Source organism: Eublepharis macularius, chromosome 4, assembly GCF_028583425.1.
Source record: "Eublepharis macularius isolate TG4126 chromosome 4, MPM_Emac_v1.0, whole genome shotgun sequence".
NCBI lineage: Eukaryota > Metazoa > Chordata > Lepidosauria > Squamata > Eublepharidae > Eublepharis > Eublepharis macularius.
The window spans coordinates 6,154,255-6,168,907 of record NC_072793.1 but is presented as its reverse complement, the minus strand read 5'-3'; the positions used below and the strand labels follow the sequence as shown (position 1 = coordinate 6,168,907).

Sequence of the window (14,653 nt, the reverse complement as noted above, 5' to 3'; positions counted from 1 at the left end):
AACCTTCTTCCCTTAAAACTCTCCCCCCTTTCCTCCAGCCAGCTGGAAAGGAGCAGAGTTTAAAGAGAAGAAGGTTTCCCACGCTGTTTGCAAGTGGCGCTGGGAACCTTCTTCCCTTAAAACTCCCCCCTTCCTCCAGCCAGCTAGAAAGGGGAAGAGTTTGAAGAGAAGGTTCCCAAGCAGCGGGAGAACGGGACTGTCAGCTTCACTCATCCTGCACCAGCTTCAGCCCATCGGCTGAACACATTGCGGGGTCTGTGAAACAGACAGTCCCATTCTCCTGCTGCCTGAGCCACAGTAGGACGGGGCTGTCAGTTTCACATATGATCAGCGGCGCTAGCCAGTCTGGCTTTACAAACTGTTGACGACTTGCACGAACTGGGTTAAAAAGTTGCGGAGTTAGTGGAAAACGCAGTCCCACAAACCGTGTTTTCATGAACCACGAATCAGCCTGGTTCATGCATTTTTTTTGCTTCGTATTGTGATTCATGCCCACCTCTACTGGAGACAGTGCTTATGTTACTCCAAGATATCTATCTTGGCACAGAAGATAAAGGATGCTGATCGGCAAGATGACTGATAAATAAATCACAGAGTTGGAAGGGGCCATACAGGCCTTCTAGTCCAACCCCCTGCCCAATGCAGGATGCGCCTACAGCATCTCTGACAAATATTCATCCAGCCTCTTCTTGAAAACTGCCAGTGAAGGGGAGCTCACCACCTCCCTAGGCAGCTGATTCCACCTTTGAACTACTCTGACCAGGAAAAAGTTTTTCCTAATATCCAGCCAGTACCTTTCTGCATGTAATATAAGCCCATTGCTTTGGGTCCTACCCTCTGCTGCCAACTGGAACAGCTCTTTGCCCTCCTCCAAATGACAGCCTTTCAAATATTTTTAAAAAGTAATCATGTCCCCCCTCAACCTCCTCTTCTCCAAACTAAACATTCCCAAGGCCCTCAGCCTTTCCTAGTAGGGCTCAGTAGGGCTCTCGTCACTCTTTTCTGCACCCTCTTAATTTTTGTCCACATCCTTTTTGAAGTGAGGCCTCCAGAACTGCACACAGTACTCCAGGTGCGGCCTGACCAAGGAAGTATAGAGAGGGACTATGACCTCCTGTGATTTCGATGCAATGGCTCTTTTGATGCAACCCAAAACTGAGTTTGCCTTTTTTGCCACCGCATCACACTGACTGCTCATATTTAGTTTACTCTTACTCCAAGATCTCTTTCGCATACACTACTACCTGGAAGTGTATCCCCCCATCCTGTATTTGTGCTTCCCATTTTTGTGGCCCAGATGTAATACTGTTCACTTATCTATGTAGAATTACATCCTGTTCACAACCAATTCTCTAGTATTCAGGTCTTGTTGAATTTTAACTCTATCTTCTGGCGTGTTTGCCACTCCTCCCAATTTGGTATCATCAGCAAATTTAATGAGTAGCCCATTTACCCCTTCATCCAGATCATTGATAAAAATATTGAAAAGTACCGGGCCCAAAACCAAGCCCTGTGGCACCCCACTGGACACCTTCCTCCAATCTGATGGAACACCATTGACCGCCACTCTTGGGGTGCGGTCCTCTAACCAGTTCCTTATCCACCGAACTGTCCTATAGTCCAGCCCACAGTCTTCCAGTTTACCCATTAGAATGTCATGGGGGACCTTATCAAAGGCTTTACTGAAATCCAGATAAATCATGTCAACAGAGTTCCCCTGATCCAGTAAGCTGGTCACTCGATCAAAGAAGGAAACCAGGTTGGTCTGGCAAGCTCTGTTAGGGACAAAACCATGCTGACTTCCCTGGATCGCTGAGCGGTCCTTCAGATGCTTACAGATCGATTCCTTTAAAATCTGCTCTATTATCTTCCTAGCAACAGAAGTCAGACTGACCGGCCTGGAGCAGGAAGTTCGGCAGCTGCGCTTTGTGCCAATGCCTAAACATAGAGGCAGCATCCCTGACATCCAGTACCTACTTACTCAATCCTGAGATCTAATTCAAGTATCTTATTTTAGCCTAATGCCATTTTGACTCAGTAAAGTTTTTTTTTAATTATTTAATACAAGAAATGATAAAACCGTACAGTACAAACAAGAAAGGGATTAAAACTAAGCCATAAAAGACATTATCAAAACCACTCTTGGCAAATTGTTAAAAACCCAAGAATTACAATAAACAAGCATTTAAACTTCGTTGCACTGGGGGAATTACTTCTTGGGCATTTAAAACATCTAAAATTGGTTCCCATATTTCATTGTATTCAAATAAAGGGACTGTCATATGCAAGTTCCCCAAAAATGGATTATGAATAATCCTACCCATCAAATATTGCTCCCAGATTTTCTGATATCATTTTTTTAGCAATGGGCCTTTGAGGGATTTCCAATTCCCAGCAATGAACAGACGAGCAGAGGCAACTAATGTCGAGACAAGAGATCTGGTATTCCTATCTAACACAGAGTTGGGCCAAAAACCCAATAGGAGAAATTCTGGGGAATATGGCAACGAAAGACCCATCATGTCGAATATCTCTTTGTGAACCACTCTCCAAAATTCCTGAACAAAATGGCATTCCCACCACATATGTAGGGCCGTGTCTTCCTGCTTGCAAGATCTCCAACACAGAGGGCTCAACAACCTGTTCATCTGATTCAATTTATGTGGTGTTAAATACCAATTGGACAGCAGCTTGTAAAATTGGAGTTTAATATTCCAACAACTAGATTTGTTGGAAGGGGAATTCCATATATGTTTCCAATCAGATTCCGAGATAACCCGTTTTAAAGAATCAGACCATTTTTTTGGGTATGGCAGAGGGTCTTTATGTATCACCCTTAATAATAATTTATAAAGGGTTGAAATCCTACCCTGTTTACCATCTTCCCCATTCCATATCATTTCCTCAAAAGGAGTTAGGGGCCGAAGCAAATCCTTGGACCTGATCAGCTTGGTGAACGGATGTTTCAGCTGAAGATATCTAAACCAAGATATCCTTATTCTGAACCTTTCTTCCACTATAGATTTTTCCAGAATTGTCCAATTTTCAATCCAGTTAGTAATCAACAATATCCCAGAGTCTTTCCATTCCCTAAACTCACTTAAATCCTTTCCTGGGGGGAACCACTCTTGGTTAATGAAAGATGTTAGGAGAGAGATAGCTGGGGCTAAGAATTTCCTATATTTATCCCAGGTTTTCAGCATGTTGTCTAATAGGGAGTTGGAAGAAGTCATAACTGGCTTGTTTTTAGCTGAGAACCAAATGGTTACTGGTAAGGAAAGTGGTGAAGAAAAGAAACTTTCTACGGAGATCCAGGCTTCTGCTGGGTTCAGTCTTAAAGCCTGAATCAATGGAGCCAAAGAAGAGGCAGCATGATATAAAGACAGGTCTGGGACATTTAGACCACCTAAACCTGAGGGCTGATGTAATGTCCGGAACCCAACTCTTGGTTTGCGAACAGACCAAATAAACTCATTGAGAGCCCTTTGCCAAAGCTGTATTTTCCTTGGATGTATTTTAACTGGGAGGGATCGGAACAGAAACAGAAACTTAGGGAGAATAAGAGATTTAACCAATGAGATCCTATCAAACCATGAGTAACTTTGTTTTTTCATTTAGAAAATAGGATCAGCACGGATTTAAAAAGTTCATCGAAATTGACTCAGTAAAAGAATAATTCAACAATATATTTATCATTTTTTAAAATGATATTTTGGCCATTTTAGCCATTCTGGTGATAAAGGCCTAGAATATATCTTGCCTGGTTGACATTGACCTGTATTTCTCTCTTGATAAATGCTTTTGTTATGTTGTGAGCATCAAGGAAAACTGAATAAAGTGATTATTTTTTACTTACTTGCAAAGTGTAGGAAAATGTGTGGTGTAAATTAATGAGTCTGAATTTTTTATTAGAAAGGAGAGTTTATCTGTAAATAGGCTTGCTGAATTTTCTAAAATGCATCTAATCAGAAGACAAAGGCAGCATTATTATGAGAAAATTGCAACATGTGGATTTTCTTCCGTATCGGCATTCCTTCTGGGGGAATTCATCTGCATGTAAACTCATTAAGCATCTCAGGCTGATTTTTCAGATCTTGGAATCCAATTAGGTGCACCAGCCACAGACTGTCTTCTGGAGCTGGAGAGCCTCTTTGTAATAAAATGAAGGCACAGAGTAAATAATGGAGGGATGATTTCATGACATCACCTAGAAGTGCTTGCAAGGACGGGGGGGGGGATACTCTTTCTGGTTCCTTCTTTGTTCTTACTGCTATTCTAAAAGACTTCTTCAAGTTACAGCTCTTACGGAAATAGAACAAACGGAAGTTGTTGTTCAGGCCACATACAGAGATGAGTGAAAATCCCTTACTCTGTTCCATCCTTGTTCTCTGACTGGGCTCGATCCAGACTAAATTTTCCATTAGCACAGGGGAACACACCTGCCTTCCTCTCTTCCAATGCAGCCCACTGATCTCCACAAAATGCTGCTCCTGGAAGACAAGGGATCCTGAAGAATAACATGAGGGAGGTCTCCTGTGGAAGTTGTCACTCTGCTTCCATTAGCGGAAAATTTAGTCTGCATCCAACTCATCACCTGTGCATAGGTAGTCCATTTCTCTGGCCTTCTTCTCTTAGAATTGTGGCTCTCTCTAGATCTTAGTCTAACACTGTAACCTCTACACCACACTGGTTCTCTGATTTTTGCTTGTGAGGCCTTCTTTGGGATGGAAGAGATGAGAGGGAGGAAGCACAAACCTCTGAGATCACCTGCTGCTCTCCAGTAAAGAAATTCAGCAGCAGAGAATTTTGTGAGTATCATAGCCACATGGCATCCCGGCTTGCACAGGACTTGGATATAGTTTACTTTTAGAAATCCCTCTTCTTCTAGCTCTGGTGACTTATCTAGAACAGGTCTGGATAATTTTCATCCCCTGAAGCTAGACCATGTGAACACATGAAGTTACTTTCTACTGAATCAGATCATTGGTCTGTCAAAGTGAGTGTTGCCTCTTCTCACTGGCAGTGGCTCTCCAGGGTCTCAGGTGGAGGTCATTCACATCACCTGTCTGATCCTTTTAACCTGAAATCGTACGGGGATTGAACCTGGAAGCTTCTGCATGCAAAGCAGATGCTCTACCACTGAGCCACGGCCCCTTTCCTCCCATACACCAGTTATGTATGGCAGCCAACTAGGGATGCTATAAACCTCCAAATTTTACCTCCTGCCCAGGACCACAAAAGCAATCTGTCAAGTGCTTCTGCTCCTACAAAAAAGAGAATCCATTTGAATCAGAGAGACAAGACTCACAAGCCTGATCTAGAACCAAAAACAAACAAACGAGAAGAACTCACATCCTTGATTTATTTTAGTGTTATAATGTTTTTTAGGCAGAAAAATCAGCTACCAAAGTGGCTTGCAATAATTAAAAACCCAGCTGCAAAGAGTATAGCTTTAATTACAGAATGCTGGTAGTTGTATCTTATATCTCTTCTTCCGCAGAGTGCCTACAATAACAGTCCAAGACACAAAGCTGAAAGAACGATCCTCAAAGAGGCTTGCATCACCCTAGTTTGCCGCTCTCTGGCATCACGTTTATACTATGAATTATTGCAAACCATTTTCAAACTAGTTCAACTATAGGACTCGCAACCAACCAACTCTGGTGAGCGTGTTCTCACATGTGACATTTCAGCTGTTTCTTTTTTTGTTGTTGCCTTTTAATATTTTAAATTCACCAAGATTTTAATTGTATCTTTCTCTGTTTTAAAGGTGTCTTGGGTGTTTATGCTAAAAGACAGGTAATAATTTTCCTCCCTAGGCTCAAATATTTATTATACATCATTCACAACAAAATTAATACACTCTAAAATGCACATTTAAAATATTCAGATTTAACCAATGATCAAATGAGAATCACAGTAAGCATATTATTTTTTCCATGAAGACTGGATAGTAGGTATTAAATTTTAAAATAATAAACAGAAGATACCTATTATGTACATTTGAATAATAAATTATACCTCCCCCCCCAAAGGAAAACTATAATGTATAAAGCAAATCCTAAGTACAGTTATACCTTTCTAAGCCCACTGACTTTACAAGGAGTACAAAGTATATTCATCCGGAGATAATCTATATGGAGAACTGAACAGGTAAAATCTTAGACGTGAATGCCATAAACACTAAACAATCCCTGAGGGAAATCAATCCATTGCCTATAAAGCAAGAAGCTGAGCCCATAAGTGGAAAATCAAAACTGTTTTCATTTTTGAAGCGTAGTTATGCAACAAAACCAGAGAACCCCGCCCCCATATACACACAGACTTGTTCAAAATGCTTCTGAATCCACAACACAGAGTTAATCTGTAAAGGCTTTCAAATTGTTTGCCCTTTTCCTCTTCATCCAAACACCAAGTAAAGGAAACCATAATACTCCCTAATTTAACAAACTATAGCTACAAGAATAAGACTGGAAAGTCAGCGTCAGTGATGTGAACCACCCTGCCCTGGACTTACCTGAGGCCTCCTTTGAAGTTCACAGGGGTGAGGGGATGCAGCATGTAGCTACTGCCATCTTCAAGGGGGCCCAGCGGCTCCCAGTGTGCTACACATACAGCCCCAGATTCAAAATCACTGGCCAGCCAATCAGCAGCAGGTTGGCTGGCTTGTGGGGAGGGGCCCCTGCCAGTGGACCTTGAGGGTGAAGTCTTCTCTCTGGTCTGCCTGCTGGGATAAATCGCAAAGCTTGCCAGGGCCCCACACTCTGCTCTTGAACTGGCCTTGAGAAGGAGCAGAGTGAAGGAGCAAAGAGCAGGAGAGAAAAGCTTGAGCTGAGAGAGGCGGTGGAGGCGGCAGTCAGGTGAAGAAGCGTGGTGGCCCAGAGAAGAGTGGTGCTGGAGGAGATGGGCCGGGACCACATGGTACACAATGGCAGCAGCCATTTCGAGGGCTAATACAGCAGTGAATGACCATTGGGGGGGGGCTGCAGCTTTAAGCTAGAAATTCCTCATTTTTTTTTGTTTGGATCAAAACAAGACCACACAAGGCTTTTTTTTTTTTGGAAAACCACCTGTAACAGCAACAAACTAAATTGGACACAACAGTCCCAACCAGATGCAACTTTTTCTTAAATGCCTCATCTCATGATATACAAGCATCTCTTGCAAATACCATCTTCACACCAAGACTGAAGATGCACCACTTCTTCCAAATATTTGACCTGTGAACGTATTCATTTCCATTATTCTCCCTGTTTTTACTAAATCACACCCTCTGCCCTATTATTTTGCTGTTTTCCATGGAAGCTGGCCAACGCTACCGCCACCACTGTCTTACTCATGCCACCATATTTAGCTGAGAAACTAGAAGGGCCCAGCATCATTAGTGAGATTGAAAATATAAATAATTATTCTAACTAATTTTTTGTTTGATTCCTTTTTTGATAATTTAGGAGGTAAAGCTATCAAGTGGCTATTGCTAGGATACTGAACATGTCTCCTTAACTGAAAAGATACTTCCAGTCACTCAGTTATGAATGGGTATGCAATCTACAGGACTAGAAAAAAATGCAGATGATCATAATGCTAAATGCTTTATCATATATACTACAGAATAGCTATTTCATGTGACCAAAGGCTATGACAATCAAGCAAATAAAACTTGAGTAAATGAAACTAGGTAAAGCACATAAACACAACATAAACACCAAACAATAAAACTATGATGTTAAAAAAATAAAAATTACTTAAAACACATAAGCACCTTCAATATATATAGGTCACGGAATCACAGCTCAAGCCCTGGTTTTCTTAGCTGCCAGGGCAAACTGTGCTGCTCTATAAGAGATGTGTAGATCCAAGTTGGAAAGAACGAGTTATTTTTTCCAGCAAAGGGGAATAATTAATGTTTTTTAAGATTTCCCCAAGAAATTGATTTTGGGGCTCTGTATACAAAGGGCAGAACAAAAGATAACAGGGAAGATCTTTGGGGACTGATTCCCAAATGCACCCCCCCCCCTGCACATACTTAAACCGGCTTATCCAGACCACTTGGGAATTAGTAAGATTTTTCTAAAAACTTGGGGGACCACCAGGTGTGCCCTAAGACCCAGGGCTGTCTTTTTGGAGGCAATCCTGGCAGGGGCAGCCCTCCCAGCTCCTGCAAGGTGAAGGGAAGAAACTGTAGAAGGCAAGTCCTGAGAAAGGGACAGAAGAGGCCACCAGGAACTTTGCAAAAACACTTTCTAAATCAAATGTCCACTCCTGTGTACACAACCTTTGCCTTGAGCAGCTGGTGTGTTAAAATAGGGAAGTAAGCTAGAACAGGATGGTGGAAGGGCAAGATGGCCACCAACAGACCCCCCCCCCTTCATATGGGATCCTACAGCTGCCCACTTCCTAACTCAAATGTCCATCTCCTACCTGCTGAGGCCACAGACATGAGACTATCTGCTGTCCCCCGCCCCCCCCACAGTACCCTTACTTTGCAGCAGCAACAGAAAAGACAATTGTGGAGCTCGAGAAGCAAGGGGCAAGGCAAATCAAACAGAAAGAAGCAATGGGGCTGATGGGCGGGAATCCCCAATAAAGTGACAAAGATCAGACAACCCGCCTCCCCCAACTTGATCCTCCACCACGCACATGACATATCCAAACACCCTCCTCACCCCTCACTTTACCGACATCACATCAGAAAACAGCACTGAGGGCTTAACATTAAATGCAGCAATTTCTTCCAGAGAATTTCAATAATCAGCAAGGGTGTTTGGAATGGAGGGGCTAGAGAGAAGGAACAAGGGAGGGAGAGAAGGAATGGAGGGAGAGAGAAGGAATGGAGGGAGAGAAGGAACAAGGGAGGGAGAGAAGGAGCAAGTGAGGATCTGGTGTGTGGGGGGGTAGGAAGTGTGGAGGCAAGGATCTTTGACAAGGTAAGTGTATCTTGCGAAGGGGGCAAAAGGGTAAGGGTCTTTCAAAGAGGGAGAAGAGTAAGGTATTTTCCAATGGAGTGGGGGGTTATAGTTCCAAGGTGTATGTGTAAAGTTGGGAGTCAGGCGGAAGAGTCACATTGAAGGATGCCTGTGGCAGGAAGCAACAAGAAAGTTGGGAGGGTGTGGTAGCAACAGGAAAGGCTGGCTTGGTCAACTGTCTCCACTATCTGGAACATTTTGTTGCAAGCCCCCGCATGTGAATCCAAAGTATATTGCTTCTTCTTTTTATTAGCCTGGTTGCCTCCAGCTTTCTAGTTACAGTAAAATTGAATCTCTTTTTAAAAACATCATTAATAAAACCTTTTCTCAGTACCAACATAATAAGATACCCAGTGGGGATGCTCTGAAAGTGATTCACACATGCGTGTTTTTCTCTAGGTAACCAAATTTTCAATGACTTGCAGGCAAACTGAACATGGGAACTGCCTCCAGGGAAGAGATGATGTGAGAAGTCGGCTTACATTGTTTGCTGGAGCTGCAGTGGTCATTTCACACATGCAAGCTGTCGTGTTTTATATATAGTGATAAATATGCATGTGTGAACTGAAACGAGTATGACTGAAACAAATAAATCTCTCACAAAACTTCTTAGTTGAAAAGGAAAATCTTAGGGGTGTAAAATATACTTCCCCAAACCTAAAACGTATCCTTTCTTCATTTTAAAATGTGGTCTGCAGCCATAGTTTCCCCACATATCTTGCTTCTCAACTGTTACCATGTTATCTTCTCCCATCACTTCGGGTTTTTTTCTGCAAGGAGCTTTTAATAATATAACAACAACTACAACATTCCATTTATATACCGCCCTTCAGGACAACTTAATGCCCACTCAGAGCAGTTTACAAAGTATGCCATTATTATCGCCACAACAACAAACACCCTGCGAGGTGGGTGGGGCTGAGAGAGCTCTGAGAGCGCTGTGACTAGCCCAAGGTCACCCAGCTGGCTTCGAGCGGAGGAGTGGGGAATCAACCCTGGCTCTCCAGATCAGAGTCCTGCGCTCTTAACCACTACACCAAACTGGCTCTCTCACGGGTTCTGGCCCCATACTGCATCAATTTCTCTCCAGACTTCTGCACACAAGGTCAAAATTCCCTGATTCAGTCTCCAACCTGCTTCCCAGACTTTTTTACATTCCGCATGGAGAAAGGCTGCATCTGCCACAGAACTGATCTTTCCTCGGCTTTTCTGCAGCTTCTCTCTGCATGCATACCTCGATGTTATTTTTTCCAGCAAAGTCAACCCAGGGCTTTTTGAAGTGCAGAACGCTTTCCTCGTGTGAGGCCTGGCCCTGGCCCTGCCTTTCTCCATGCTTAATGCAAAAAAGCAGGTTGGAGACTGGATCAGGGTATTTCCCTGATTATTTCCTTACATCCGGATTGATTGAACAGCAGCTAATCAAATTTTTTTCCTGAACATTTAAAAAAAATTAAATGGCAACCTTGCAATATTGGAACATTGGTGCCATTAAAAAAGACCACCACCACCACCCCTTTGTCAGTTTCCTCAGCCAATCCACTGAGGAAACTGAGGAATCTTCAGTTGATGAACTGAGGAAACTGATGAGTAAAAGTCCGCAGCAGAATCTGGGCATTTTTTCTAGTGCAGAAATAAAAAACAGACGCCACTAGGGTTCAACTCCCTCAAAGTGCAGAATTTAAGAATCAAAGCAGTACGGGACCAGAACCAATGAATAAAGCAGATCCAATCCTCAGGGGTTGAATACGAAGAAAGCTCGATGTAAAGTTCACCATGCGGAAGAGGCCTGAATGATCCTACGCAATCTATAAGGAAAATGTCTCAATCAGCTCAGCTAAACAGTGGCATGAAGACAACATTTTTTGGTAAACTTCCTGGCCAGTCCCAGGATATATTCCTTCTCTTCCCATGCGGGACTGCAAGGCTGGACAGTGAAACCGCAGCAACACAGTGCAAAGCAAGAGCGAAAATGTCCCTAGGAAGCCACAGGTATGTCTCCTCTCCCCCCATGGTGCACTGCCTGCTCTCGCAACATAATGCCGCAAGAAAGGAAGTGTCAACCAGCTGCATGGGCAATATAGGACCATGGTCTTGTACACACAGTGGACAAACACACCATCCGTATTTGTAGCCTACCTTATCCCAAAACATTACCCAAAAGGCGGGGGGGGGGGGGGACTTTGCATCTGGGAACAAGTCTACAGTTTGAGGGACGGGAAATGTTTCAGTTGAACCCTATTCTTAATAAATTAAATAACAGAAGGCTTAGGGGGGAAATACAAGGAAGAGAGTACTCTTTTTACTAGCTCATGTTACAACTTCACAAAGCATCCAGATCTGACCTTTGCTCAGAAACCACAGAACAATTAAGAACAACAAGTAAAAGTAATACATAAGGCATATCAAGAAGTTATTTTTGGTTTGGTTTTACTAAGGGGAAGGCTAGAATGCACCTGTGAACCAAAGATCCCATTGACCTTGATGGAACCATAGAAAAGAGCTCATGTTCAAAGTAGTTATTTTTAAAACCAAAGCCACGTCAGGCATCTTACCTTTCTGCCCCCTGTGTTTATGCGGAGAGGGGTAAGGAAGGGGTCGAAAATCATATGGCTGGTTTCTATATTGACAGGTGATTGCCGTTTCCCAACGGAGCAAAGATTCCAGGCTGAATTCACCAAGCCCCAAAAGGAAGGAACTGCAACAAAAAGAGGAAGAAGAAAATATTTCAACAAGAGTTAGTGGAAATGGAAGGCAATAAAAAGGCCACTAAGCAACCTAACTACTTTTACTGTATTTCATGTATACATTTTCTGAGGTCACAGAAGAATTAATGTAAAGAGGAATAACAATACAGATTCACTGTAAAGTTTAAATTAATTCCTTTACTATTTGCTTGTATGACTATTACAGGAATTGGCTCCAGTTTTCCATTTTCCAGGATCCATGGAATCACGACAGAGACGGTGGCCTGAAAGCAGAATCAAGAAGAGCTCAGGAATAACGTGTGACTTCACAAAACATGTGTAGCACTCCTTTTTTAAAATATGTACAAACAGTAAAGGAGTAAGGCACGTCTCAAAGAAATTTTTAATGTTGTTTGGTTAAGAAGAAAGGGACAGTTATAGTCTGGTACATGTTGTTATCATATGTCACTCTTGGTGACTGTGGCAGCAGCAATCAGAGCTAGTAAGTGCAGACATGCATGGAGAGTACCCCTCCAGTACTCTAAATGCTAGTCCTTCTCCCTGGAGACACGGGACTGGCACTGAGAACTAGGAAGAAGCTTTCCTTGGATGAATCATAGAATCATAGAGTTGGAAGGGGCCATACAGACCATCTAGTCCAACCCCCTGCCCACTGCAGGATCAGCCTAAAGCATCTCTGACAAATATTCATCCAGCCTCTTCTTGAAAACTGCCAGTGAAGGGGAGCTCACCATCTCCCTAGGCAGCTGATTCCACTTTTGAACTACTCTGACCGTGAAAAAGTTTTTCCTATTATCCAGCCGGTACCTTTGTGCATGTAGTTTTAGCCCATTGCTTCGCTTCCTACCCTCTGCTGCCAACTGGAACAGCTCCTTGCCCTCCTCCAAATGACAGCCTTTCAAATACTTAAAGAGAGCAATCATGTCCCCCCTCAATCTCCTCTTCTCCAAACTAAACATTCCCAAGGCCCTCAGCCTTTCCTCGTAGGGCTCAGTCTCCAGACCCCTGATCATCCTCGTCGCTCTCCTCTGCACCCTCTCGATTTTGTCCACATCCTTTTTGAAGTGAGGCCTCCAGAACTGCACACAATACTCCAGGTGTGGCCTGACCAAGGCAGTATAGAGAGGGGCTACGACCTCCTGTGATTTTGTTGCTATGGCCAACCCAGGATTGGATTGGCCTTTTTTGCCACCGCATCACACTGACTGCTCATATTTAGTTTACAGTCCACTCTTACCCCAAGATCTCTTTCACATATGCTACTGCCCAGAAGTGTATCCCCCATCCAGTATTTGTGCTTCCCATTTTTGTGGCCCAGATGTAATGCTGTGACAGCTGTGATGCTCTGACAGCTGTCACCCAGAGTCCCCTGCACACATGGTAGCTGGTCGGTTCATAGGATGTTTGGCAAACTAAACCCATAATAATTTACTGCTATAAATTACTGGGTATGCACTGGTGAACGTCCATAACTACAGGTTTGAAAGCATTTATATTTCTGCTTATGATTACCCACTATGGGTGCTAAGTGAATGTTTCTGTCACAAAATACCACAATACATAAGTTTATTTCACTTCAAAATGTGTTAGGATAAGGACAATAATTTTAGAACACTTTTGGCCAAACTAGTCCAAGAGATAATGGTTACTCAAAACCAAAGAGGGCTTTCTAATGAGCAAGAAAAAGGACTAGAGATTGTGCTGATTCTTCTATTTCAGCAAGTTGTGCGCTTTGAAATACATCTCCCACAGATAAATCATCCATTCAATTCTTCTACTTGCACAGATAATACCCCAAAATTTAATTTCCAGCTTCAATTCCTTTCTCTTGTTCTGACTTGCTGGCCTTCTCTCTTCATTTCCCACCCCCTCCCCTCAATAAGAGAGGCTGCAGATGAGCACAGAAATGGTCACCGTGCTTGCTGAAGCAACAGAGAGATAACAGAGGTGGATGCGTCACTGGCGCTAAGTACCAATTTTTGGTTTACAGGATACCATAATGTCATGGAATATGACATTATGTTGCAGGTGGAGAGTTTTAGAAATTATGTTTGTAGGTGGAGAGTTTTAGAAATTAACCATACAGTCTCTCTACCACGTTTTCTCCAGACCTATTTAAAAGCACCCTGAGGCCTGTCTAGGAATGTCTTTTTATTACCCAACTTGACAGAAGACTATGTAATTTTTATTTACATATATAACGTTCACATTCAAGTGCCATCCTCTCCAGTTAAAGAATTTTCAGTTCTACTAGCTACGATGCAAGTTTTACATATTATTTATATCAACATTTTATGAACTATGTTGGACTCTGCCCTAATTTTATTAAAAAGGCCAGCTATACATATTTTTAACATTAGGACAGACAACTCTACAAGATATCTGACTACCTCACTACTCTATTCTTGCACAATACCTGGCTGGTGAGATGCATTTGTCTTGGCAGACCTTTGTACAGGCTTGTCTTTGATAGACCACTGGAATCAAGCAGAAAAAGAATTTGCTTATAAATGTGGCTTAAACTGGTTAGCCCGTGTATGGTATTGGTTTGAGTGTTGGACTCTGTCTGGGAAAAATTTTGTGATGACAGCCTGTCCCAGACTGAACTGCTGCGGCTCCCAAACACCCGTCAGGCTGCCCAACAATGACCTGGAAGGACCACCAGAGGAGTCACCCTTGCCAGGGGCCAACTCACCAGGGACAGGGGCAAGGACTCTGCAGCTGCCTGTGGTGAAAATGTGGCTAGTTGCTAGTCCCCATTAACTAATTGGATTAACTCCAGTAGGGAGGAGTTAGTATTTGGAACCAGGAAGTTGAGGAAGAGGCTGGCTGCTGAAGCTTGGTAGCATTTTACATGCTCTTATCACCTTGATAAGGTAATCAAAAACATGTTATATGTGAACAACAGCAACTAAAAGTGGCATGTGTGTGTTATAATTAGTTGGTATTATTACTGGAATCATACTATTCTTGCAGGGCTGT

General features: G+C 42.8%; 1 protein-coding gene across 1 annotated transcript in view; it reads right to left on the bottom strand.

Annotated features, from left to right (window-relative positions):
- Positions 1–14,653, bottom strand: part of CA10 (carbonic anhydrase 10) — a 720,933-nt gene that overhangs the window by 359,516 nt on the left and 346,764 nt on the right. Inside the window, exon 4 of the mRNA XM_054977005.1 lies at positions 11,519–11,661. Coding sequence (XP_054832980.1) covers positions 11,519–11,661 — 143 coding nt within the window. The remainder of the gene's footprint in view (positions 1–11,518; positions 11,662–14,653) is intronic.